The sequence below is a fragment of the Ornithodoros turicata genome, chromosome 8 (genome assembly GCF_037126465.1).
Source record: "Ornithodoros turicata isolate Travis chromosome 8, ASM3712646v1, whole genome shotgun sequence".
Lineage (NCBI taxonomy): Eukaryota > Metazoa > Arthropoda > Arachnida > Ixodida > Argasidae > Ornithodoros > Ornithodoros turicata.
In genome coordinates this window covers 39,794,872-39,821,045 of record NC_088208.1, presented here as the reverse complement: position 1 = coordinate 39,821,045, position 26,174 = coordinate 39,794,872, and the positions used below count along the sequence as shown (strand labels likewise).

The 26,174-nt window shown below is 46.0% G+C and overlaps 1 protein-coding gene across 1 annotated transcript; it reads right to left on the bottom strand.

Annotated features, from left to right (window-relative positions):
• Window positions 1-1,860: 1,860 nt before the first annotated feature.
• On the bottom strand, window positions 1,861-25,827 carry LOC135367314 (bcl-2-related ovarian killer protein homolog B-like). Its single transcript, XM_064600522.1, has 3 exons — window positions 25,291-25,827; window positions 7,536-7,793; window positions 1,861-2,341 (listed from the first exon to the last, which is right to left on the bottom strand). Exons 1-3 carry the CDS (start codon window positions 25,753-25,755, stop codon window positions 2,222-2,224), a joined length of 843 nt encoding a protein of 280 aa, XP_064456592.1. The 5' UTR covers window positions 25,756-25,827; the 3' UTR covers window positions 1,861-2,221.
• Window positions 25,828-26,174: the final 347 nt, after the last annotated feature.

The window sequence follows — 26,174 nt, the reverse complement described above, 5'->3', positions numbered from 1 at the left end:
CCAATCAGATCCAATTATCTGGGAGCAGCACACAGTTCGAGCGCACTTAGAGGCCAAATTACAGCCCACTTGCCCTTCCACAGGGAAATCGTATAGGGAAGCACTCTATCACACTTGACAAACGCACGCAATGAAACGCACGCACACAGGAAGGTACAAGGGTCGTCCAAGGTTGACCGGGAATTTTATTTAATTAAATGCAATGGAAAATTCGGGGAGCACCAAGCTATGTCATGTTTTCAAGGTATTCATCGTGCGCGTCTAGACACCGCTGTCATCGCTGTGGCAACTCTTTGAAACCTTTGGCGTAGAAAGACGTGGGCTGCTCTCGTAGCCACTGCAGGACAACTTTCTGGAGGGCTTCATCTGTGTGGAACGTCTTTCCTCCTAAGTGCTCTTTAAGGGGCCCAAACAAATGGTAATCGCTTGGGGCTAAACCTCGGCTGCAATGGGCATGGGGCAAAATCTCCCAGCGCATTTCAGCGGGGGTTGGTAGCGTCAAATTCGCCGTGTGCGACCGGGCACTGTCATGAAGAAGAATGACCCTTCAGGACAACATCCTTTTCTTACGAATTGCGTTTCGTACGGCACCCTTTATCAACGTGGAGTAGAACTCGGCATTAATCGTCGTCCAGCCTTCCTCCATGAAGTCCCCATGGATGACACCTCACATGTCACAGAAGATAGTTCTCATGGAATTCCCTGCAGAGGGTTTCATTTTGCTTTTCTTTGGCGGTGGGGAAGCATGTTCCCATTCCATGCTGCTTCGTTTTGTCTCTGGGATGAATTCCAGGTTTCATCACACGCGATGATTGAGCGCAAAAATTCGTCCCCCTTGGATTAAAACCGGACCAGCAGCTACTCAGAGACTGCCATGCGCACTCCCTTCTGGTCATGAGTGAGGTGTCGGGGAACCCATCTTGAACAGACTTTGCGAACGGTAGGTGCTCGAGAATGATTGTCTTCACGCTGCAATGTCCCGAGCTGTTTAAAGTCAATGGATATGCGACAGTGACTTCAGGCAGAAACTGGGACAGTGACAATGATAGTGATTTTAGAACTGTTACTCGCCGGTTCTCGAGGATGGCTTGCTCAACACCTGCGACGTTCGACGGCGTAACACTGCAGTCGGACGGACATGCTCATGTGGTTCATTCGTCACCATGTAGCGTCCTTCGCCAAACTGTCTGCGCCATTCGTACACTCTTCCCCTTGACATCGTTTGTTCTCCATACTGTGCCTATAGATCACAAGCTGGCTTGACGTTCTCTTTCACAAGGATCTTCCTAGACACACTGCTCTCTGCCATGATAGCTGTCTCTGCTGCACGTACGGCACGTGCCGCTGACGCGAAGATTGCACTTCGTCCTCGGAAAGGGTTATTCAGTTACATTTATTCACTGATTCTTCTCGAGCAAAAATCTTGGTCAACCTCGAACGGCCCTTGTACTTAGCAACATAGACCGAAATCATTAAGAAAGCAGCGGCACGCCATCATCAACTCCGTCATCGTGCTCATCAGCCTGCTGAAGGGCACCATACGAGTAGTCCAGTTGCAGATAGCTGCACTGGCTACGACGCTTATGCTGGTGTCTAGAATATTTCTGATTCTTGGCTCGTAACGCCATGATTTGCGCAGCACAAGAACTGTACAAAAAAAAAGAAACTGTAAATAATAGCCATTTTACCATCACCATTTTCTACCCTTCTATAAATAATAGAGGTACTGCGTATATGCGACGATTGGACAGCGCAGGGAACAGCATCTTGATCACAGAGCTATATGTGCAAGTTCCAAAGACTTTTTCACGTGGGGGTGTGGCGTTCAGCTGCAGAGTTGTAGAGTAGTTGCTCAGCAAAGATGTTTTTTAATTCCTCTTTATTGCCATTAACACTACCATTTACGTAACAGCTCTATAACTTATACAACATAACTTAAACGCTCTGGTTTCATTGAAAGATTGGAATCACAGTAAGCTGGTAACCGGTAACACCATTTCACGTGCACAATACATCGTCGACGTCGTACACTTCGAGGCCTGTTGGCATTTCACGTCTGTCTTGTCACTCAGAGGGCACTCAGGGTGGAGCATGGGCAGTCAAACCGCACGAAACAGGGAGAACACTTTCACTTTTGAGAAAGGGTTTGTGGTCTCGGAGAGTCTCGAAGGAACACTTGGATGGATAGGACTCGAGTTTCAGCGCGCAGAAAGTGTGGTCGTCAGGATAGCCAAAAGTATAATAGGAAGAGGAGGAGCAATAGGAGACCAGAGACCATCAGGAACAAGTCGATGGATGTCGACGAGGAAGGCTCGCTGCGGAAGCGTGACACCAGAGCCGTCTGCAAAAGGAAACATAAGGAAAGCATAAGACGGTGAAAAAAGATTCAGAACACGTAATATCAGATGGTAAGCGTAATGGCTGACTAGACGCTCTCGGAACGGTATAAGGCATAGCGTCGTTCAACCAGGAGCTGGCGACTTCAAGACACATTCGAGGTCAGTCTCAGTGTGTCCGCTACGTAGTGGAGTCACGTGAGCCACTTAAATGAGTGACTCGTAGTGACATTGACTCAAGTTGGGTGACCCACTCACGAGTGACACAAGAAAGTGACATTCACGATTTCTGCAATCCCCGCTCCATCAATCAAGTACACCATGAAGAGCGACCATGCACAGTATTTTCGCTGAACTGTGTTTTATCACTTCGTAATTTAATTTACAAGAACACTGCCTGCAAAAATGGTTCGTCTGCCTAGCGGTGTAACCTTCCAGGCACGGCCCATCTGCTGCAGTGACCTACGACCGCAGTGTGGCGTAGCAGCAGTGAGGAAGCAACAGAACGCATGGTATTTGCCTACAACCCTCTGCCCAAAACGAAAATTTTATGAAGGCTTTCATGGCTTTCACCGCTTATTTAATGACTCCGGATGGCAATCAATGAGGCATCACCTTCTTACTGCACCTACTAACGTACACTTACAGCGTGACAAACAGAGTCTACTGCGGACTGATTCAGCGGTTGCTCAACCGCTGAATCAGTCCGCAGTAGACGCTGTAGTTCCGAATCAGTGAATTTTCTTGTTTTGCTCTAAACCGTTTTTCTTTTGGCTCACTCTATCGTTTTGTGGGAAGGAGGGCTATAACTTACCCCTCATCGACTTCCACGCTAAATCTCTTTCTTTATATAAAATGAACCATTTGTCGTTGTTGCGCTATTGAGACGGGGGGGGGGGGGGGTATATATTTATTCAAAGGAAAGGTCTGATGAGTTGAATCGACTCAGTCCTTGGGCGTTGTGCCAAATATATTTAAATGAGGTAGCTTCACACGCCATGGTTGGCGGTAATTTTTGGCGGGTCTCTTTTTCGAAATGCTATTAATTTTATTTAAACTCTTTCAGTGTGTAGTGAAATTGTTGTGAAATCGTTTAGCTGTTTTCGCATTGTTACTGCGTACGGTATTTCAGCATACCGCGCACACAGTCCTGCAATCACGCGGTGAATGGCAATTTGTCACGTGGTGTCACGTGACCCTACAAAGTCGAGGACGGACCTACACGCAACGGAGGTATTCTGCTCGCTATCGACTTCGGTATACGTATATAAACAACAACAACAACAATAATAATAACGTCGACGCTTCGATCGTCCGTACATGCATTACTCTGCTGAGTCACGGCCAGTTGAATGCCTCAGTTGTGTAGCGTCGGCAGTACCAGGTGTTTGCAAGCGGGAGTATTCCCACGTCAATCTATTCTACTATAGCACCGCGCACTGTCAACGCGCGTATAGGCCGAGTGCTCTACATCGCACGGAAGAAGCCGACCAACTACCTCATTTTCTACGAAGACAGTCTCGCCGCAATTTCACGTTCCACCGAGAAAAGTACTCCATCCTCTCGAAACGATCGTTTCCATCTCGACATTTTTGTCTCGTTGCTTGGAATGGGTGCACGACTTGCTGTAGAGCTCCTCGTCCTGTTCCACTGCGCCGAAATACACGATCAGCAAAACTGGGAAGGGAAGAAGTTCCGTTGCCTGTCAGGATACGGCGTTTCGTCGTATGCCTTTTTATCGTGCGATTTTCATTTTGCCAATGTGCCGACATCATTACTGCTTACTTAAGCCCTGACCAATCGGAACAATCACCATCACGTGAGGGTAGGACAGGAGGATCGGGGGGGGGGGGGGAAAGAAAGGAAAAGTCAGCCAGACGGAGGTCGGCTTGCTATTCCAAAAAACAAAAGGTAAATGGGGGAAGAAAAAGAGGAAAAGAAGAGAAGAAAAGAAAAAGAAAAGGAAAAGAAGGAAAGTAAGGAAAGGAAAAGAAGAAAAGAAACGAAAAGGAAACAGAAATGAAAAGGGGAAGACAAAGAAGGTACCGTATTGATGATGATAATGGTTAACTTCTGTCATGGCGCAAAGTGGTTATGGTTTGTGCACTGCGTGATACAAAGCAGCCACTACGTTTTTTTAACTCCGTGTTAGCGCCGCGAAGCAACTGATGCTATGAGCGTCGTACAGATGTGGACATATGGAGAGAGGACAGCAGGAAGGAGTGGGGAACAGGGTGGAGCCACTATGTTGACGCTAACTAGAATCAACGCTAACCGATATGCAAATGTACACAGCTACCGCTGTTTCACTACACGTCGTTGATATGGCCATTCTATCAACATGGCAAGGCTCCGTTTGTAGAGCGCATGTTGGAGTTGATACCCGTTCTTGAACCTCTTTCATTGTACATGAAAGCATGTGCATGAAAATACGTGAAAGAAAGAGCATCTACTTTTTTTTTCATGTACAATTTTTTTCTGATTGCATAAATCGTGTCTTGTTATTACTGCGTTGTCTGTATTTGCACACTGTATTATTGTATTTATATGTATATTGTGTCTTTTTGTAGTGCATCATATTGTATTTGTGCGCGCCAACATTAGGGTCGTCACGATCGACCGTTCTTGGGCACCAATAAAGCAATATTATTAAGATTTTTTTTTTTTTTTCAGATTGTTTTATGCACACTACGAACGTTTCTAATATAACCCTGCCCAAATCAAAGCAACGAAGCGTCTGGAGGCGTTGTTATCAGCATGGCATACCATTATCAAGTAGCGTCTTGGCGTCTGTTCTTTTTCGTTCTGCCTTTTTGTCTTTGGCGTTATCTGCGCGCGCTTGTCTGTGTTCTGTAGCTACTTGCACCTGCGTCATCGTATCGCTCCGCGCGGTACGTCTGCATCGGAACAGAACGCGGGAACAACGGTGGGGGCAGCAAGAACAAAATTGACAGGCCATACATGTTCCGGGCAAGACGCACTCAACATTTATCACAATTAAAGCAGTTTCTGTTGACGTTGTTCTCGATTAACGTGGTAGCCTGTCCAACTGACCAGCAGTAATCTGTAATATGTTCGCCGGCGGTTGAAGCAAGAACGACATGTCTATGAGGTGAGCAATTAGCGTCAGTATCAGTAGTTGTAGCAGAAGGAGTGTATTACGTACGTTTGTGTTATGTGTGTGCTATCAAGGTGAGAGGGAAGTAGAGAGGGATTAGAGGGTGAGAAGGGGTATAGACCAGACCCGTCATGCGAATTCTGACCGTCTGACGGCACAAGACGCGTACTGGCCTCTTGTATCTCTCTCTCTCTCACTGTCTTGCCCTCCTCTCCTCTGTGGACGCCTGTACATAGCTCATTGGCACGTTTGTCTCGCGGTGCTAAGGTAGAATGAAACGAACAGACAGTTTGTTCTCCCAAGCACCTCACCCGAAACGTACTTCTTGCATGTAGTATTTCCACCAACGTTACGGTGCGGCAAGGTTTAGATAACAACAGACGTGCTTCTGAGAATATTGTGCGTATTTTTGGACGGCTTTAATTAATAGACGCTTTTAAAGTCGGTTCCTGGAGGCAATATCACGACAACCAGATAATGGCATACAACTAAAGAGAGAGTATGGTATGGAAGCGGGCTTGCTAGTGGACATACTCCGTGATGTGAAAAGCCTTAATCTGTGCAACAACCGCAGGGACAGGGCAAACACACAACAACCACGTATGTGTTTGCCCCTCTAGTTGTTGCCTAGACTCAGGCTTTTCACACCATGCAACTGCACTGCTGTGCTACAGCTGTCTAGAACCAGAGCCGTAGCGAGGCAAGTTTGGGCCCAGGGCAGGATAAATCTGAAGCACCCCCCCCCTCCCGTCTCTCCTACTGGCGTGAGAAGCATTGTAAACGAAGAAATGAAAACGCTTATTAGCCCTGCCGAGATCGTAACTTCAAATTTTATCTTCGTTTCCACTTTATCCTGTTCAACCGACCTAAGGGCCTGTCGTTAGGCGCCCTCTCTGGCAAGGACGACTGCCCCTCTCGCTCTGTCTAGAACAATTGCCTCTTTGCTTTATGTAACGTTCTAAAATAATTTTGCTACTTTGCTCCCTCTGCACATGTAAAACCTCTTACAATGAACCTGCATCTGGTGAAGGTGACAAATCGACAGTGCGAAAGGCATTCGCGCTTCGGACGCTTAATATTCATTGTGACGGCGCGCATTTTCCTCGTATACGCGCGTACCAACCAGTCGTACGTCATTCCTTGACACTGCCCAACATTATTCTTACTTAGGACATAATTGAGCCATTCATTTCTTAGAACCTTTGTTCCGGAACGCATCGTCTTCGACATTGAAACCGTATAGCTGGCTGGGATTGATGATAGCGTTGTTTATTAACCTGTGTAACGGGATAGTCACAGCATGCGCTCGTACGGGATCGTTGTTGTGGGTAATCTTATGCCCGGTTGATAGCATATACGTGACACTTCTTCCCCCGCTTTTATTTTTGGGGTAAAGACACGCAGATGTTTCTTCCTTGGTGGCGCTGTTAGCCTGACAATATGGCGGCATTTCGCTCGGGAGAATAGTGCGTCCAGGGCCGACTTTATGTGGAAGTGCGGGATTTATGTCCGTTTTTTTCAATGGAAACATTAGGTTCGTGTGAATAGGCCGTGGGAGGTTTTTTGGTCTTGACAATGACAGTGCTTGCTCGACATCGTCGCAAGAGAATAGGCGCCTTCAGTGCTTTAAAGGGGCGGCGCCACTTGGCCTCAACCTACACCTGACAGGTGCAGAAACTGATTATTTGCATCCATACGAACCCAAAGCTTACAGCAAAGTGTGTAATCGACGCCTAGAAAGTCTATTACCGAAGCCCATACTTCTGTGACATCACGGCGGGTGTCTCCGCCGTGACAAGTGGGACAGTCGAAACATTATTTCTCTTTATTTCTCCTGAGCGGCGCTAGGGTGGCGCTCTTCCCACTCTGCAGGTCGGAGATGAAGAAGTCAACTCTGCTTCAAGCTTACCAAAGCGTCACGACTCCTTTAATGCTACGTGAACTGGACTCGATAAGAGGCGGGACGCGAGGGAAGAATTCTTCCCGAGGACGTTGGGAACTACCCTGTTTCATGAGCAATATAGCCATGCACTAAGGCGCGTCTGACCAGGTGAAGCGAGAGCAGAAAAATCCTCGCTCACCCATCCCCCTTGTTGGCCGATCCAAGCGGCGAGATCTCTCTCGACGAAGAGTCCCAAGGCTTGGACGAGACCCAGAACATACTCAGGGTGACCGAGCTTGACACAGTCGACGGCGAGGCCTCCGGACACTGAGTACAGGGCCACGATGCGTCCCCAGGAGATGTCGTTACGGAAGAGCTCCCTCGCGACAGCTTCCAGTACGTTCTGTGCAGCTTCTTGCGTAGGAAGTGCGTGTAACCTGATGTTGCCCGTCACCGTCTGCAAAATAAATCATCATCATCATCATCATCATAAGATTTGGAGGCGGTGGGTCCGAATCCTACCACCAGTTGTGCAGTTTGCTGGTAGACTTAAGAGGGATAGTTTCCCCTCAGGTCAGCCAAGGACGAATACTGACTCCTTGTGTCCTACCTCTTCTTGCTGCCCTGTCTTCACATGCATATTTCTGTTCACTGCTCAGGGCCATAAGGGCTTCGCGGTGCTAACAGGGTATCTAAAAATCAAGTGACCTGAACTTGCACCGTACCACCGAAAATTTCTGGCATTGTCGACCGGGTTTGATATAATTTCTTTCAACAACAATAAATGATGACGATGAGATGGGGTGTTTTCGCCGCGGTGGTTCGGTACCCTACCCCATTGCACGTGGAACATTGTGTGAAGATGATGAAGGAAGGATGAAAATACAAGAAAGAACTAAAGGGGCGTCTGGAGCAATCCAGTGGACGACAGGAAGTCCATGAACAGGTGAAGAACCCGACGATGGAGCACAGGATCTTCATAGGGGCTAATGAGTGCAGCTTACTTTCAGTTATGCGTTGCCGACATTATTTCTCGTTATTATCATGAGTTTTGATAATTGACTGATTGATGATGATTAAGCATTATTAGCGTTATTAACGCATCATATGTCTCAAGTATCCGGCCAACACAGAATGACGTCACCGCCACGGTTTCTAGACCAATATGCAGGAACCCATCAGGAAACACAACAACATCGCACTATAATGCATGCAGTCCCTTCCAGGAAGATCTCAAGGTAAAACTCCCTTGTTTACATAGCTCATGTACATTTTATGCGATTAAGCGGAAAAAGCTGTCGTTGAATCAGAAAGGCACAGGCGAAGGATGAAGCAATATATGTAACGCACACGCAACGATCCCAGTGGGTAACGTTGGTGTAGGTGGAAACGAGACGACATGTATGTTCGTTAATACAGCGGTGAATCGATCTCCGACTGAACTTGGCTTCATTAATCAAGATTAGATGAAAAATAGTTAATGGAGGAAGTAACGGATCGATACGGAGCTTCTCCGGATCTGCTTTCTTGCTCTGACTTGATTCCTTTAGAACGAGGATCAATACAGGTCGATGGGTCTAATCCATGACTTACTTTTCTTTGCTTGAACAAGTTAGATATATTTCTTTAATCCGTGTTGGCACCGAGAAGCAATTCTGACTTTTAGTGAGATGGGAGCAGATGGGAAAAAAGGACGACACAAATGCGTGAGACGGGGAAAGTTAATACGCGTCGGCTTCGGGGGGAGACATATGGCTGGAGGAAATTCACGTAAGAAAGGGTAAAAAACGCAGATTATGATGATGGTGATGATGATGATGATGATGATGATAATGACGATGATGATGATGGTGATGATGATGATAGGAGAACGTCATCACCGGTGTTACCATCACTCTCGTTCTGTCTGTTCCTCCGTTCCTTTGTCTTTTGTGACGTGTTTACTTCATTAGCATTCGCACCAACTATAGCCCAATTGCTCGTCGTGTTACCATCACTCTCATTGACAGATTGATTGGTAAAAGAAAAACAGGAGAGGTGTTCGCTATCTTTCTTTGAAAGTACGTATATATCCGTGTAATTGTAGTACGGGTACAGGTAATTTCACGCGGTATTTTCGTTTCCATTGCTCGATATGTATCAAAATTGTGTGTACTCGAGAATTCAACCATAATTATTGGTACTATATATGATTTATATGATTCCTTGTTGCATGATGGTGATGTGTCCCGTGGATTAGTCACGAGAGGGGGACTTTTATTTCTGTCTTTTTGCGCTTTATACGTTTTATTCGTGATAGAAGTGCAAGGATGCAGGGGACCTGGTACATTGTAAAACGACGATAAAACCTGAGACACGGAAGAGAAAAAAGTCAACACGACACGTTCTCAAACGTGTTTCGGTTTTTTGAGAACGTGTTGTGTTGTCTTTTTTCTCTTCCGCGCGTCCCAGGTTTTATCGGCGTTTTATGTGTTATTCATTTATGATGTAACTGATACGCCCTCGTCGTGTGTATTTAACGTGAACAGCCGCCACTGGTTCTTAAAAGGCGCAGTCTGGAGTTGTCGAATGATTTTCAGGTTAGAGTTGTATGCATAGCCGAGCGGACTAAAGCGTCAACTCATTAGTTGTAGCCAAGGTCGCGCTGAAGACTCGGGAGATAGTGGGCAAAGTTCCCCCTGCTGAAGTCGGCCCAAACGCATAATAACCTCCCTGTTCTCCATTCCGCCTTCCTGCTGTCCTCTCTTCATGTGTCCACATCTATGCGCCGTTCATAGCAACAGTTGCTTCGCGGCGATAACGTGACATTAAAAAAAGGCTTCTGTAAGTTGCGTGTATATGCCGCTTCAAAATTTCATGCAGGAGGGTCATTGCCATGAACAAGAAAAGCGAAAGTTCGTTTCCGTCTCAATTTCCTGGAGACAGGGTATCCTGTCGGCAGCATTATTAACTATACATCGTAGTACTTTTGTTGTAATAATAGTGACTTTGATTGGAAGTATAGTGTTCGGTAAATACCTGACAATCTCACGAAAAGCTTCATTTGCCGGGATGGCGTAACAACCACATCAGCGACACAAAAGTAAAAAAAGAAAAAGTGGAAAGGAAAAAAAATCTATGCATGAAACAAAGAGCGGCAATTTCCTTTCAAAAATCAATACACAATTTTCTTTTGCGGCACGAACGCCCTCTCTCTCTCTCTCTCTTTCCCTTTGTGAGCATGCGTCAATATTACGGCCCTATAGTTCCTGCTGCGTTATCAAAACTCAATCACCCTTGTCATCATGGAACTTCCACAACGAAGTCGACGGAGCAAAGAAAACCTCTGATGTTGAAGTGCTTTGTCTGCAAAGATGTCATAACGCAACGCTTTCCTTTATGCGCGTGAGGAGGAAGGAAAAAAACAAGAAGCGTCGTTTCGGAAGAGCAATGATGCTGCGAATAAATGCAATTTACTACGCAACGCTTCTGCATGCAGCAACAGATATGAAGGGCCAGCACGAAGGCTGTCCAAACTACTTTGCTCCGGCAGATAGTACCAGCACGCACCGTTGGGTGGGCGCCCTTGTTGCACATACGGCCGAGGCTAAGCTTTCCACAATATTCTTTGCTGTCGCTGCGTACGTCTTTCTTTTGTTTTTGAAGACTGTACGACGTGAACGCAATGGCTACGGTGAAGATGGTAAAGCTATCATTAACAGTACACGATTTCTTTTAAAATTACTATCGTCGTGGATTCCGTCGCTAACGAGGAACTATAAGGCTTATAATAGGGAGCAATCCTCGTTCTTTTGCGGAATGATGCGGCCATGTTTTCTTATCCTTTCGCAAATTTGTATGAAAAACCAAAAAAGAACATTCTCTCGAAGAGAGTATGTAGCTACGATGACTAATTACCTAAACTTCATTAATTCACTCTTTATTTAGGGAATTTCGTGTAAAAGCGAGATCGCAGAATAGCAGATCAGCACCTACTCCAATCACCGCCATCGCTCCAAAGCACGTTACCCCCTGACGTAGAATGAGCGCTCCCGGTCGCCGTGGTTTCGATATCGGCCATTTACATATCAAAATTCCGCGATGGATATTTCAACGCACGTGCACGTTTCAGGATTTTTAAAACATGGAATGGCTTTCAACGAGGATTGTCTTCCATCATGATATCTCGCTTGTGTCCGAAATCCTGAGTTTTATAGGCAATTAGTCATCATGTATAATACACACTTTCTTATACACACTTCCTCTCCCTATTATTTTTTCTTCATCAACATCAACACTTTCTTCGAGAGGATGTCCGCATGACCGTATAACTCAACTCAGTACGCTACTCTCATAGTTTTTATATCAAAATATGTGTAAAGGATATTTAAAAAAAAACAGGCCCTGTATATTGACAGAATCACACACACAAATGAAAAATAGCACACAGTCTGACTGTCATTAAGGGGAAAACAAAGGTAGAGCTCGTCACGTCGACACATTCATTACACTTGATTGATGTACCGTGTAAAATACGACATTGAAAGTGCATACGCATCATGCATCGTAGAGGTAGAAGCACTAAGCACGTAAAAAGGAGGAAGGCCTGTTCGAAGACGCCTCCTACGTCTAGCGTTAATCACTCGTACATTGACAATGCGTGTACAGCACAATGGTCTATTAGGGTATCTTCACTACTTAAACGGAGCGCGACGTCCGAGATCGAGAGTCGTCTTCGGCGGAGCAAGAGCTGCATAAAACATGCATTGGATCTTCTTGTGTTGCTCTTCGATTTCTGCCGTGGAATCCATCCCAGGTCGTTTATTTATTCAGTTACCTCTACATCCGAACGGGCGCAACTGCGTATTCACACGGGCGACATCCTTACGGAAGATTCTGGTGGAAGAAAACGCGAAAACACTGCTCACAGAGACGATGTTCCGTCCCGTGTTATGTCGAGCATTCACAGGAGTGGCGCACTGCGCACTTAGCAGACGACACCGTCAGCGTCTTTCCTGTCGTCTGCTACGGAATATTTTGTGGCTGTTTCGCAGGATATTCCTCACGGTTAGCAGCGTATGTTAACACTGGACGTTGAGCGCTCGGTAATACACGGTAAGAGTAGGGGAGGTTACCCGCAATAATTTAATGTCGTCATTTTTTTTCTTCAAATTACTCTTTTTATTTATGTTGCAGTACGCAAACAACAACTGCGTTTACGACACACATATGCTATTAAACAGCACAGACAGACAGCATGTCGCCACACAAATAGGCTGACTCGTGTAAATCTGCTCCCAATTTGAATTTTTGATTATTGGAAAATGGTTCTGTAAATGACGCGGTGATAACAAAGCTGGGTGACATATTCCCATTCGTGTGTAATGGCCTCGGATGATCACTTGACACAGTGCCTGTTCACTGAACCGAAGGTTGTGGCCTCTAATTCGACCGAGGACGTTCCTGCAAGGTCATTTCTCTGGATGTCTGGCATCAACAGTTTGTACGTGTGGCTTCTCCGCAATGGTTTCTTATCATGCGGTGAAGAATGACGTCCAGGAATAGGGCCCTCTGCTGGAACAGGTAGCGCACGTTACCTCAACACACCCTTTGTTCGTAAGAACGTGGATGCGTAGATGATCATGGCGTACAAGGGGCAGATACACAAGCACACAACAGAACCACCTTCCCTTTTGTTGCTTTCGTTCCTATTCCATTTCCGCTTCCGGTGCTGAGAGAATATTTTGTGAAACTCCATCGCCCTCGCACTTGAGGTTGGCTTACGTGAGCAGCGCCTCATATTCCTCTGTGTATCCCTCGTTCGAAGAAAAGGTTAGGTAAGAAAGGAAAAAAAGAAAAAAGCCATTTTCAACGATCCACGGCGCGTGGTGGCGCGAACCAGTTAACCTTCACCTCACGTTCCCAGGCCCGCGTACAAAGTGGCACGCTCATTGTTTTTCTTTTCTTAGTCCGTTTTTTTTTTTTCATCGTATGTAAAGAGGCTTCCAGCATGCACAAACCACCAGCAATTGCTCGGAAGGTGCCCCACCCGGTAAAATCTCGAGAGGTTTCCTCGGTAACCCGCCACCGGCGGCGCTGTGCACCGTTTGCGAAGAGGAGAAATTGCTACCGTGTTGTTACTTGTGTTGTTAGGCAACGCCCTCACGCATTGTGGATGCAAGGCAGTATAATTATGAATGCGTGACACTTTCTCGAGCCTTATTTTGTTCGTGCCGCTCGCACTGTTTAGCGTGAGTTCCGAAGATTATTCCTGTTCCCATTTCGCGTGAATGTCAAATAGACAAAACTTAATCCGAATAATTAATGAACAAATTCGATCATAATTATGATAGATCGATAGTGTAGATTCGAATAAAAAAGAACTGTACGTTATTCGCTGTGACCATGTGCTGTTACGTAATCACTCTAGATGCCCCACGCTAAGGAGAGCTTACATCACTAAGGTTCTGAAGTGGGGCTTACGTCGCTATATTTTCCGATGCTTACGTCACTAATGTTCTGAAGTAGAGCTTACATCGCCATATTTTCACCCGCAATAAATCATCATCATACGCCGTGGTTACAAAAACAACATGGCAATAAATTCATTGGAACGTGTAAGCCCGCGTGTTTACAGGCACTGCTTACTTGCGGTACAGGCAGCACTGCAGTCTTGGGTAAGTTACTTCTAGAAAGTAACTGAGTTGCAGTTATAGTTACTTTCTTGGTCAAGTAACTAGTTACAGTTACAGTGACTGTGAGAAAGTAACTTAGTTACATTACAGTTACTTTTTATAAAAATGACCATGAGAGGGTGATACAATCGTTAAAAACGTACATTTATTTACATTTACTTAAGTGCGATAAAAGTATTATTCCACTTAACGAGAAGCTGTAGAAGTCAATATGTGGCTCTCCCACAGGGAAAAAATACGACGTGTGTACGTACGTAAAAAAGGATCGACATTTATTCGAGTAACTAGTTACATTTTGCAGTTACATTCACAGAAATAGTAACTAGTTACAGTTAAAAACTACTTTTCTGGAAATGTAACTAGTTACTGTAACTAGTTAACCCCAAAAGTAACTAGTTACAGTTACAAGTTAAAAATAACTTAGTTACTACCCATGACTGGGCAGCAGTCGCCAGTCACATAAATTCATCCATCCGTGTCAAGACTGAAACTTCGAACGCAAGTTCTCTGTAGCCTTCTCATATCGGGTCTCCCGTACTTCCGTACAGGTAAATCTTTGTACCTGGCATAACGCACCACCCGGTGCACTTTTTGCGATTCCCCAGTGTCCCGTGAAAACGTCTACAAAGGGGCCTTGTGTCGCTCATGAGACGTGACTCTTACTATCTGAGTACATCGTTGCTTCCTGCATTCCACACGAGACACATCAACTGCGTTGCTCCACTGCGGCACGAACGAGCAAATAAATGAAGGCGTCGAGTAACCGAGTGGATGTTGACACCAACGTGAAAGATGATTCCGTATGGCTTGTGTGTCGCTCGCGTGTGGTAGATGCGAACAAATATGTGTCTTTCGTCATCCTGCACTTCCCCCATGAAAGCGGCATGTATCTCTTGTCCGAATGAGGCTGGTCGTCGTCTCTTTGTGCTTGTCAATGCTTCGCTCTCGTTTTCCTATAGCCGAAAGAACAGTTCTTCGTATGCACACGGTCTATGAGACCGTGGTATGCAGCTCTTGTGCGTTACTCTTCGTGCTGCCTGATGCACATATTGGGTAATGTTATCGCATTTTGCTATACCGAAAAAAAAGGGAAAGAAGGGGGAAGGGAAAACGAAAAAGAAAAGGAAGGAAAAAGAAAAAAGGGGGAATCCAAACAAAGGAAGAAAAGAAGAATCGTACGGTATAGGGATTGTCGGGATTCCTGTCAATAGTTACAAGACGGCTTTAAAATACTTCAACGCGACTGAATGTGATCAGACTATTGTCGTGACTATAAAATGAAACTGAGTGGCTCGAATGGCCGTGCAGTCCTACGCCACCAGCTCGTTTTCAAACGCAGTTGCCACCGAGGTCAGCCCATGACATAAGCCCCTTCCCCCTTTCCTCCTTTTTTTTCCGGAATAGCAAGCCTGCTCTTTGCTTGGCTAACCTTTCCTTCCTTTTTTTCTTAATAAACATATCCCCTCCCCAAGACATAACCTGTCTCGCACACCCTACCTGTTATCCTCTCTCTCCATCTGACCACATTTATACCCAGAGCTTATAGCGGCAGCTACTTCGCTGTGCTAACAGAGATTCGGAAATCTTGTTCAAATGACGACTACGTCAAACTGTCGTTTCTCCTTCGGAGCCCAGCGAATACATCGGAACACATAACGATCACCATTGTCTCGAAAGGCATCCGTCTCCATGGCTCTAACGACCGCGTGCAGGTGACAAGATGCTTCGCAGATAATGAAAGTGAGTTGCCGTTTGTCGATTCCTAAAGGACTAATTATTGCGCCGTCATTAAGCGCTCCATTAGGGCGAATCGTTTCCAGAGAGACAATAATCTCTTCGCTCTGAAATGTACCTGTACAGCTAGGATGGCGACAGCAGGTCTGCGCAATTAACACACTTCCTCTTTCCCAAGCACTCTTTCCCGCACTGAGCATGCACTACCGCTTCTGCCAGAGATTTGCGCAGGATATATTTCCATCACGTGTGGGCGTTGCACCTGTATCTGCTAGCTTTTCTTCTCTTGCCCTTCTAGTTGTGCGTTAAAAATATCGTGTGCGACTTTCGTAAAGAACGCAGCGAAATCCCATTTTATATACATATTTTGTGTTCTGCGTAAAACCCACAGAGAGCCGTATACAGCTTCTTCCAAACCTCCTTGCACCTTGCTGTTCTGAAGATTAGATTAGATCAGATATGAGGAGAAAAACATGGAGGTAGCTCGCCGTTCCAGAAAGGTGTTCATGCGCCAGCTTTCTTAGTGTTACAGTTTTCATCTACTTGATCCGCCAATTTTCCTCCTATACCTTCCGTACAGATGTCGAAAGCTCCCTCTGAAGCTGGCCCAGTATGCGTACTAACCCCCTCCCCTCCTCTGTCTCCTACTCTTTCCCGCTTCCCCCCGTGTCTAAACGTCTGTAGGCTGCTTACAGCCATCGCCATTCGCGTGCGAACTGGACGCGCGATTTGAATTAATACCGTGAATAACGTCCTCGTTAATCCATCACTCAACTCAACATATCTCCCCCCCCCCCCCCCCTCACTCGTTCAACCGAGTCTAGCACCGACGTCGAGAGATTAATTTAGTTGCAAAATTGCCGGTTGCACCTTGGCCGATCGATATTTAAATCTGCTCCGCTCACTACACACCCCTGCCATCTTTACCAGATGAAGGTTCTCGACCGGGCAAGTCCGGCCGGCTCCGCCCTCGTTCATTCGGGCAGGTGAGGCCACGTAGCGTTCAAGTGCAAAGGCGTCAAGGCCAATCGCTAATTAGGGGTCGACGAGCTTTCACTATATACATAGGCAGATTGCATTCCATGCCCTGTCAAAGCCACGCGGACAGCACACGCGGGTGTGCTAACGGCGATGGAGGTCCATTGTACCTACTGTCGTTCGTTCGAGGTTTTAAAACGTCTATAGACTTTCGAAAAAGACGTCCACGGGTGAATTATGACCTTAAATTTCGGTCAAAGTTTCTGGACGAAAGCCGAGGCTATTCGTAACGGAATTGACGAAGGGACGAAACCCTTGACCAGGGTGATTCTCGAGGGGACTTTGCGATGGACACCTCGTCCCTTAAACCAGTATTCGGCTAATGTTGACACTTTTATTGCTGATGTATGTAGAACTTCTTTAGAATGACGAGTATACTGCCTTGTGATCTGTGGAATGAGTGGTGATGTGGTCGATACTCTTGACGAGGCCTCCATTTTGGAAGACCAAATCAATGCTGGTCTTTCTCCAGGTTGTTACAGCACCTGTTCCGGTGGCCATGTTGCAACATCAACGCGCGTTTCTTGTAGATCGGTGATGAAGTTGGTGCGTCAGTGTTTAAGCCCCCTGCCAGTCTCGGTGATGGCATGTGGACTTCTGATAACTCGCGGAAATGTTGCGGTGGGGGCAAAGTAGGCGTCCACGACGATGAGTCGACTCTCAAATTGCACCGCACACACCTCACCCACGTCCTCGCAGTCACCAAAGAGGTCCGGAGGTGAAGCGTTGACCCCATCTGGCATGTATATATACGCTTGCCTCTGACGCCTCTTTGCCTTCGCTCCGGCGACACGTACTGCAGTGTCTTGCCGCTGGGTGGGTCCACCTTGCCTCTGCTTCGGCGACACGCACTGCACGGTCTTTGCGTCTACGTTGTTTTGCCTCAGCTTCGTCGGCACGAACGTTGGGATCCTGACGTCGCACTATATACGATAGACGAGTACTAACAACATTCAGTCGGTTTAACTCGAGTAGAATGTTAGTTTGGACTTCCTGCATAAGTGTACGTAGTGTGTACGTAGATAAACTTGCGATTATCGGCAAAAAGGAAAGAAAAATAGTTGAGTGCATGGTGTCAGCGTAATGTTGTGACAGCGGCAATCAAGAGGCGTGTAGGCTCGATTCCTGTCACAGGCACTGATTGAGGCTGATTAAGCTACAAAACCCGCCACCGTATTCTCGCACGTACGAGGCAGAACAAATATTTGTTGAACAACATTGATCTACGTCCGCTCCTTTTGGTGCCCTGTGTGAGGCCCGGCGATGTATGCACTTCGCATTTGGCCAGCGGGACCCGTGCCTTGGCAAGTTTCTGTGTACATTGGAACTCTTGTTGGTCCTTGTCAATATAGCTTCTTTTGAGCTGAAGGATGATCGATGGGTTCGAGTGAATGACGTCAATATTCGCCGTCTCCAAACGACCTGCTTCCACTGCGGGTGTGATATGTCTTCATTTTGTGACATTATTACGGCGCGAGTTCTTTTCTTTTATTCGGTGTTTGCACCACGAAGCAACTAAGACCATATGAGCAGTGTGCAGACAAATAGACAAAAAAGGCGGTAGGGTGAGTATGCGTATTGGGCAGACTTCACGGTGGAACTGTGCCGATATAGTCTACCGAGAAATCTGGGGAACATCTCAGTCAGCACTGCCAGCTGAAGGATTCGAACCTGCCACCTCTCATTCTTCAGCGCGATCTGGGAGCTGTCGGTAACGAGCGGATACTGTGTCCACTCGGTCATGCCGCTTGTCAACTTTTCATTAAAAAAACAAACATAATAAAAAGAATAGGAAGAAGTGTTCATAAAACCCCAACAACACCGAATATCCTCTGGATGTACCAGTAATGTCCTAACGGATTCGTGCGTCCGATGGATATCCGAGGGACATCCTTCGGACGTAAAAATTCGGATAAGATATTCGGTGTTGTTGGGGAAGTGGCATGGCACCACATCCGCCGCTCTGTGGTCATTTTCTCTTTCTTTGAGATCCCCCGGAGTTGGTATGTCCCACATAGGAACACGCACTTTTACTATCCAGTCAGTGCACCCTTCTCTCTCAATCTATTTTTTTCCAGGACAAACACTATTCCTGTTCTGCTGATGACGCACATGACGCGGATGACGTACACTCAACCGTGTACGTTACTTATTATTACGCAGACATCCCGCAACAGTACGCCGTCAACGACATTGTTTTGTATGTACGTCCTTTTATCCGGGGCTCCCTCCATGACGAAAGTTGTGCAATTGTGGAGCAACGCGCTGTCGTCAAAATGGTGGTTCCAACACGGTGGTTGCTTAGGCCCGATTTTACCAACGCTGGTTAACAACCAAGATCAAGGGTTCATAAAAATTCAAGTTAACACTCCATTCTTCTTTTTACGAACGTTAATTGGTGACGTGAGGAATGTTTCAGCCAGAGCGTCGAACCGAACCGAAACCGAAAACCGGAATTAACCGTAATTTTTTAGCTGGAGCTGAACCGGAACCGAACCGATATAAAAACTTCGGTTACCGGTTCGGGTTGCCGTTCGGTTCGGGTTGGTGTGTGGTGGGGGTGATGTGGGAATTCGAGCGGTTTACCTGCCTGGATCGGCGGCACTTTGCTCGGAGAAGGGATAAAAGGGGGTCCTGTTGGTCGAAAAACAGAAATAAATACATAAAAAACGTAACTAAGTGATCTTGTATCATGTTTAATGGCTACCTATAATTTTGCGGCATATTAGAACCTCGAACCGGTTCCGAACCGGTTTTCAGCCTCTGAACCGGTTAATCGAACCGATGTATATGTGAACTCCGGAGCTGAACCGGAACCGGACCTTTATGGTCGAACCCTAACCCGAAACAAACCGGAAAACGTTTCGGTTCGGAGCCCTGGTTTCAGCGACAATATAACTCCTTTTAGTGAAGCAGAGTTAAGCGTTAAATTCAAGTTAAGGTATCGTTTATCTCGGTTCAAACGTTAATCGGCGTTGGTGAATAGGAGCGTAGACTGTTGGGATAGTTTCTGCATAGCTTCGGGATGGTAAAATGCAGGGAAGATTTCGAGGGCTCTATTATCTGTGCTTGGGATTGCTGACGATCTTCACTATAGGTGGAAGTGATATGGTATAGCAGCTTGCCGTCGTTGACCTTACAGCTGTGGGCATCGTCACGACTGTAGCTAAAGAAGAATATGAGATGATGATGATGATGATGATGACAAGAGTGTGAGGGAGTAAGGCAGTCAGACTCGCTGGTTTTGTGCGTGTGCCAATTAGGCATCCGAGTTGTGCCTGAGTCATTATATTGAGACCTCCATCTTCAGTAAAGCTTCGTTAAAAGTCGCGCTACCATCCCTTAGGGGGATTACTGTCGAAGCTTTCTTGCCTGGCGTAATACAATACAGGCCTGGGTTTGATATTCACTGGGTCCGGAGTGCGACATCGAATCGCACCAGAGCTATTAGAATATAATACGCACAACAGCTGGTTTACAACCACAATGCAGAAACCAGGAAACATTCTTTATAAGAACAAACCATCGCGTATACTAAGTCCGTCCGTGCATTCATACCGCGGTCACGTGATCGCAAGACTGTGTTTGCAGTACGTTGGTATTGTGTAATGACTACTGTATGTAGTGATAAAAAAATAAATAAAAAGCAGCAAGAAGCGTTTTCGCCAAAGACGTAAACGCCAACGATGGCCCTGTAAATATATACCGCATTTAAACGGGTTTGGCACAATAGCCAAAGATACAGGCATTTTCCCCACATCGAAATACGACGTGTTACGGCCAGGGAGCCCGAGGCGCGAAACATTTGGCAACGTCCTTTTTATCGTACGTATTTTTTAATTTTTTTATCTCCATTTATCGCCGCGCAGCCGGCCACATGTTGTCGCCTGATGCTGACTTATCAGCGAATCGAGCGGCAGCCCTGCCTTCGGTCTCGATTATTGGCTGTGAATGTTAAGTGAAGACAGTTGTAAACAAGGCTTCTTGTTGATGTTCCTCGCAGTTTGATGTTACAACTTTAAGCTAAGACCTGGGCAGGGCAATATGGCTTCCGGTAACGGACCGCCGGCCGCACAGGTTGTGTTTTGCAGAATTGATTGAATTGTGAATGACTTCTGTACGTGGGAGGCTTTCTGCTATTGTCTCGCTGTAGTCATATAATGGGAGCTGGCTTGACGGACCTTTTCATCGTAGAATATCCCCATTTTAACGTATGAACTCTGTGAAATCTGCGAACCGTGTTTTCGTCCGATCTGCACATTAGGCATCAAAAACAACATGAATGATGATCGGATGGGGTGCACATGCACATCGCACATTAAATATGAGGTATCCACGGTGTTTTTCGCATTGTTTTATATTTTCTCTTCGTTGGCATCGTTTGTGGAAGGACCGCGTGTAGACGTGAAGTAAAGAAAACGAGCAACTCCGCCTTCGGAAACTAAATCAACGTGGCTAAATCGTTACGTGCACTCATTTTATTTTTATTTTAAACAGAATTCAAATTAGTATAAGCGAAATTCCTAAGCATGGACACGTACAGTAAAGACGATGTTAGATATTGCGGTACTATTTTATTTTATTATTATTATTATATTTTCTTCTTTCGATCTAACCTAATCGAATAAGATGCAGTCGTATACACAGCCCCGACGCAATTCAACGATTGAGATTTCGCGCACTTTACAAATCAGATATCGATCCCTCCGCAGCTACAACGACGAATTTTACTTTATGGTTCCGTAAAGTGGGCCGGACTGAAAACGTTACGACACCACATCAGTAAAAAAATAAAAAATAAAAAAGAAGAAGAAGAAAAAAACGGCCAGCATGGCGTCGTTTCACGTCTTTTCGCTTACGGTCCAGAGTGCAGGATTTAGTGCTGCTGCACATATACAAACAAAATGGCCCCTGCAGAGACGGACGGTGCATTAGAACCACATCGATTTTTCGACTCGGATAGGTTAACATGTGCTCGCTCTCTTCAACAGACAGGAAAGATTCTTTCTTCGATAACTCTCTCTTTCCCCGATCTTAATCGGCGCGAAATGTAATCTATCTCGGCATCGCGTATATCCTTGATTCTTTGACGGTCAGAATATTCCGCGCCAGCATTTTTAGACACGTCGAACGTCTAACCGCGGCCGTCGACTGCTCAAACAGCGCCATGCAGCGAAAGTGCCAGTACGACGGGTAATTTATATACTTATTTATTAATACCGTCATCTCTCGGGGGCTACCGCAGCACTGGGGATGAGAAATAGATATGTCACAGCGTCAATTACCAGGACATTGTGAGTGCAAGGACATGAACTGATACATGTGATGATGATGATGATGACGACGATGATGATGAGTTAGGTTTATTGGCGCATGAGCAACGACGACTATAATGCGCCAAGGAAAGGTGGAGACGAGTGAAATAAAACAGCGGACACCTGAGTTTGAAACGCTATCCAGTTAAACCTGTCAACACGATACTGCATTACAAAACTGATACATGCATTATACAATGACTCGCAAAAGGGCACGACACTTGGAGGGCGGGGGAAAGCAATTCTACTTTTCTATTGTTTTGACGAAAAGACAGCCTCTACAGCGAACCCTCGTTAATATGACCCCCGATAATCTGACATACGCGCTTTACGACCATACACACTCGTGGGGAACAATGCAATGAAACCTCTGCAGGTGTCCCCCGTTAATATGACAATTCCGCATTATGACCAAAATTTTCGAGAACGATCATGGTCATAATAACGAGGGTTCACTGTAGTGTATTTGTTATACTTATCCTTAGGGACTTTTACGATAACTTGAAACATAATTGAAGTTTTATCAGCGGCATGGCCGAGCGGCCCGCCCGTTCGTGGTAGCCAAAATGCTGGGAGGTAGTGGGTTCGAGTCCTACCACCGGCTGTGCCGTCTGAAGTTTTCCCTGGGTTTCTCGAAGACTTTCCAGACGGATGTCGGCACAGTTTCCCCCTGAAGTCGGCCCAGGACGCATACTAGCACCCCTATTGTCCCCCACTCTTTCCTCCTGTCCTCTCTCCATATGTCCACATCTGTACGCCGCTAGTAGCCACCGTTGCTTCGCGGCGACGAAGCAGAATAAAAAAAAATGTAAGTTTAATTTCTTTTACTTGCAGAGCTCTGACAAATGAAGCGTCATCTGTTAACATGCCTCCCACGAAGTAAGTGAAAGTGAACGAGGAGCGCAAGAAGTAAGTATTATTAACTACTCTTCATAACTACTCTTACTTCAAACTGAGGATCAGTGTTCCTTGAGAACCACCTGCAGCAATCGCACTTGAGAAAGTTATCTGCGCGTACGCATATAATATTCTCTTCAACTTCGCCGTGTTTGCATGGAGTTAACTCAAGATAGAGGACGTGCACGGGCTTCTCTTGTATAGAGGTCTTCGCGGATACGTGTTTTATGTACGCGTTTATAGCCTTTACTTGAAGTGAAGCGCACGGTTCTCGTGTGTCCTCGTAGCAACACCTGCGTTGATGCACCTGCTGCACTGAGCGAATACGTCGGGCCTGGATCGGGCAAGGTTGACAGGCGTTGAACAGAGCTCATACAGTCGTGGAGTCGTGGAAAATTAAAAAATAAAAAACAAAAAAATGTCCTAAAACTTTGTCGGAAAGCCAGCTGTATTTAGCTGTGTTTTAAATAACTTCCATGTGGACATTTTTAATTGCTTCCTTATGGACGTTTTCAATCCCTCTCCCGTACGAGAATTTTCAGTCCTTCCCGTATGGAAATTTTCAGTCGCTCCCATATGAGAATTTTCAGTCCTTCCCATATGGGAATTTTCAATCGTTCCTGAATGGGAATTTTCAATCGTTCCCGATTGGGAATTTTCAATCGTTCCCGAATGGGAATTTTCAATCATTCCCATATGAAGATTTTCAGTCGCTCCTATAAGGAAAGTTTCAATCGCTCCCGTATGGAGATTTTAGGTCGCTACCTTCTGGACATTTTATTCGTAACAACAACAACAACAACTTTATTTTCGGCCTTGCTTTGCTTTTCGTAACATAATGCTTATTGGTATGGGTCATTTGTTGCATGTATTATTAAATTTATTGCATTTATTACACCCTCGTTACCATTCGGGGAAGTGGTCTGCTACACGTTGCCCATTGACAAAAGGCTCGAATTTATTCGACGCATCAATGCGACAATAGGGTTAACCTTTTGCATGCATAGTTTCACATCAAGACGAAGTGAAATGACAGGCTTTTCCTTTTCCCGGGAACCTTCCTTATCAAGTTTTGTAAGTGTCTATAATAAAGAAGGTCGACCAGGAAAGTCATTATGAAGGCTGTCATTTTCGCGACTTCATTTATGCAATATCACGCTGCCTATATTATGACATCAGCGTATCGTTTGACCTCGTCGCCGCCAAACAGTCACGCCCGTGGCTCAATTTTTAAGGCTTATTTATGAGACTAGTTTGACAAAACAATGCATGCTTTCAAGGTGGCAGGTGGTTCGAGTGACCGGTGACGCTAATAATAATCGAATTAAATTTATGAAACCGGATAATAGGGCATTGCGACTGGCTCAAGCGCGGTATTGTGTTAGCGCATACTGAACGGCATGCACAACGTTTGAGTGCACACCGACTCTACGTGCATAAAGTCTGGGTGAAAAAACAGTTTTGAGTGAACAAAGTCCTTGCAAACGAATTGCCGGATGCAGTACTCAGAAAAGTCTAATTTCATGCAAGGCTGCCGATCGGAAGGAGAAAGGATTAAGGAAGAATGACAGCGATCTCTATTTACGAGCACAAGAACAACACAAGACATTGGTGTTGGCACGCGAAGAATAATATAAAAATCGAAACGTAAATAGTCTCCCTTTACAAATAAAAATGCTACATGTTCCGCTTATATATGTCAATTAAATTTCTCGCGCTAAATACAATTTCCGATACAACAAAATTAGAATACAAAGATACAAGGAGGAATATAACAATTGTACAAGCCAGCCCGTCTCGACCTGTAAAATGTGTACTCTCGAGAAGTAAAAAATAGAAATATAAGACAATCGTAACATCCATAATTTCTCAATGTCCCCTATTGACTATTCCACAACCACGATGAGTAGTGCTTCATCTCTGCGCGCACAGAAATAATGAAGAAAGGTGGAGGTATAACTGCCTGGAGCTGCCGGCAGTGCCGGGAAACCCAGGAGCCCAATCTTGAACTTGTCGTTACAACATAACCCAGGTTAAATGCATCATTTCGGCTTGTGATGCGCCACGAGCTCTCCCGCGAGCCAATCAAAGCGGGCTTGAAGCGCGCGAACTTGAAATATAACGGTAACGATCGCTATGTGAAAGTTGACGAAAAGGGAAGAAACAGGTGCTCATGTCATATGAGGCGCAAGCAATAGGGGCTTCAGGCACATGCAAGTTGTCCCAAAGAGCATTACTCCCTCAGTCCTTCTTTTCGCATTTGTATCGCTCGCTGTACACTCCACCCGAAACTTACCTGAAACAAGTCAGGGTAAGTGCGCTCCAACTCCGAACACACCATCCTCAACTGGTGCGACACATCAGTCGTTGGGTAACCCGCGGCGATATTGGTCACACTTTTCAACCGTTGCAGACCCAACTTTCTGTGGAGCGGACCACAGCTCTTGAGTTTCGCCCTTAAATAACGTCCACATAGACTCTTGGCCTGTTCCGTTATCTCTTGCGTCGACACTGGCGCCACATTCCACCCTATCGTCGTCGAGAGCCTGTGAGTGACCACCTGTCCAACCTGACTCAACTTTCGCCGGCGTGCATTTTCCCTGGCTGTTTCTATCGCCGCCGCGTATCCGGAGAGCGACGGCCTCCTTTGCAGCTGCGAAGGGAGACTGTGCTTCCTATCCTGACCGCCGTGGAAGTTCGGGACCGCAAGACGGTTGTTGGATGATGTCCCGTTAATTACCGGTGGCGCTAGCGTCGTCATTGGCGTCCATGGAATCGCGCTGCCGGCAACACAACTGAATGCCGCCGGAGCGATTGAGCGACTGTGTGGAGTATCGAGTTGGAGGTTTTCCTCCTTTCTGCAGCTGGCGGAGGAGAGGTGCTTCGCTCGCGCGTTGGCGGCAGTCCATGCAGTTGAGTTGAGTTTGATGGCGTGCAAGGTCGGCTGCTTCCCGTTATGACCCAAAGGAGGGGGGGGAGGGAACTGACTACTTCCTCCTCTCCCTCAACTTCAAATCCGTTTAGACCGTTTTAAACACTTAAATACTGCATACGAATGCAATTTGAATTATATCCAATTGTCTTGGACGAGCGCAGGGTATCGAGTTAGAGCCCACTTGCCCTTCCAGAGGGAAATCTTATGCACGTTGTCACACTTCACAAAGGCACGAGGTTTACACG

Excerpts from the sequence above, each read along its gene's own strand:
- LOC135367314 (XM_064600522.1), bottom strand. The coding sequence starts at position 25,755 with ATGACGACGCTAGCGCCACCGGTAATTAACGGGACATCATCCAACAAC. Across the intron at positions 7,794-25,290 it reads CTTACCCTGACTTGTTTCAG|ACGGTGACGGGCAACATCAG; the intron begins GTAAGTTTCGGG and ends TTTATTTTGCAG. Across the intron at positions 2,342-7,535 it reads TCGGCCAACAAGGGGGATGG|ACGGCTCTGGTGTCACGCTT; the intron begins GTGAGCGAGGAT and ends TTCCTTTTGCAG.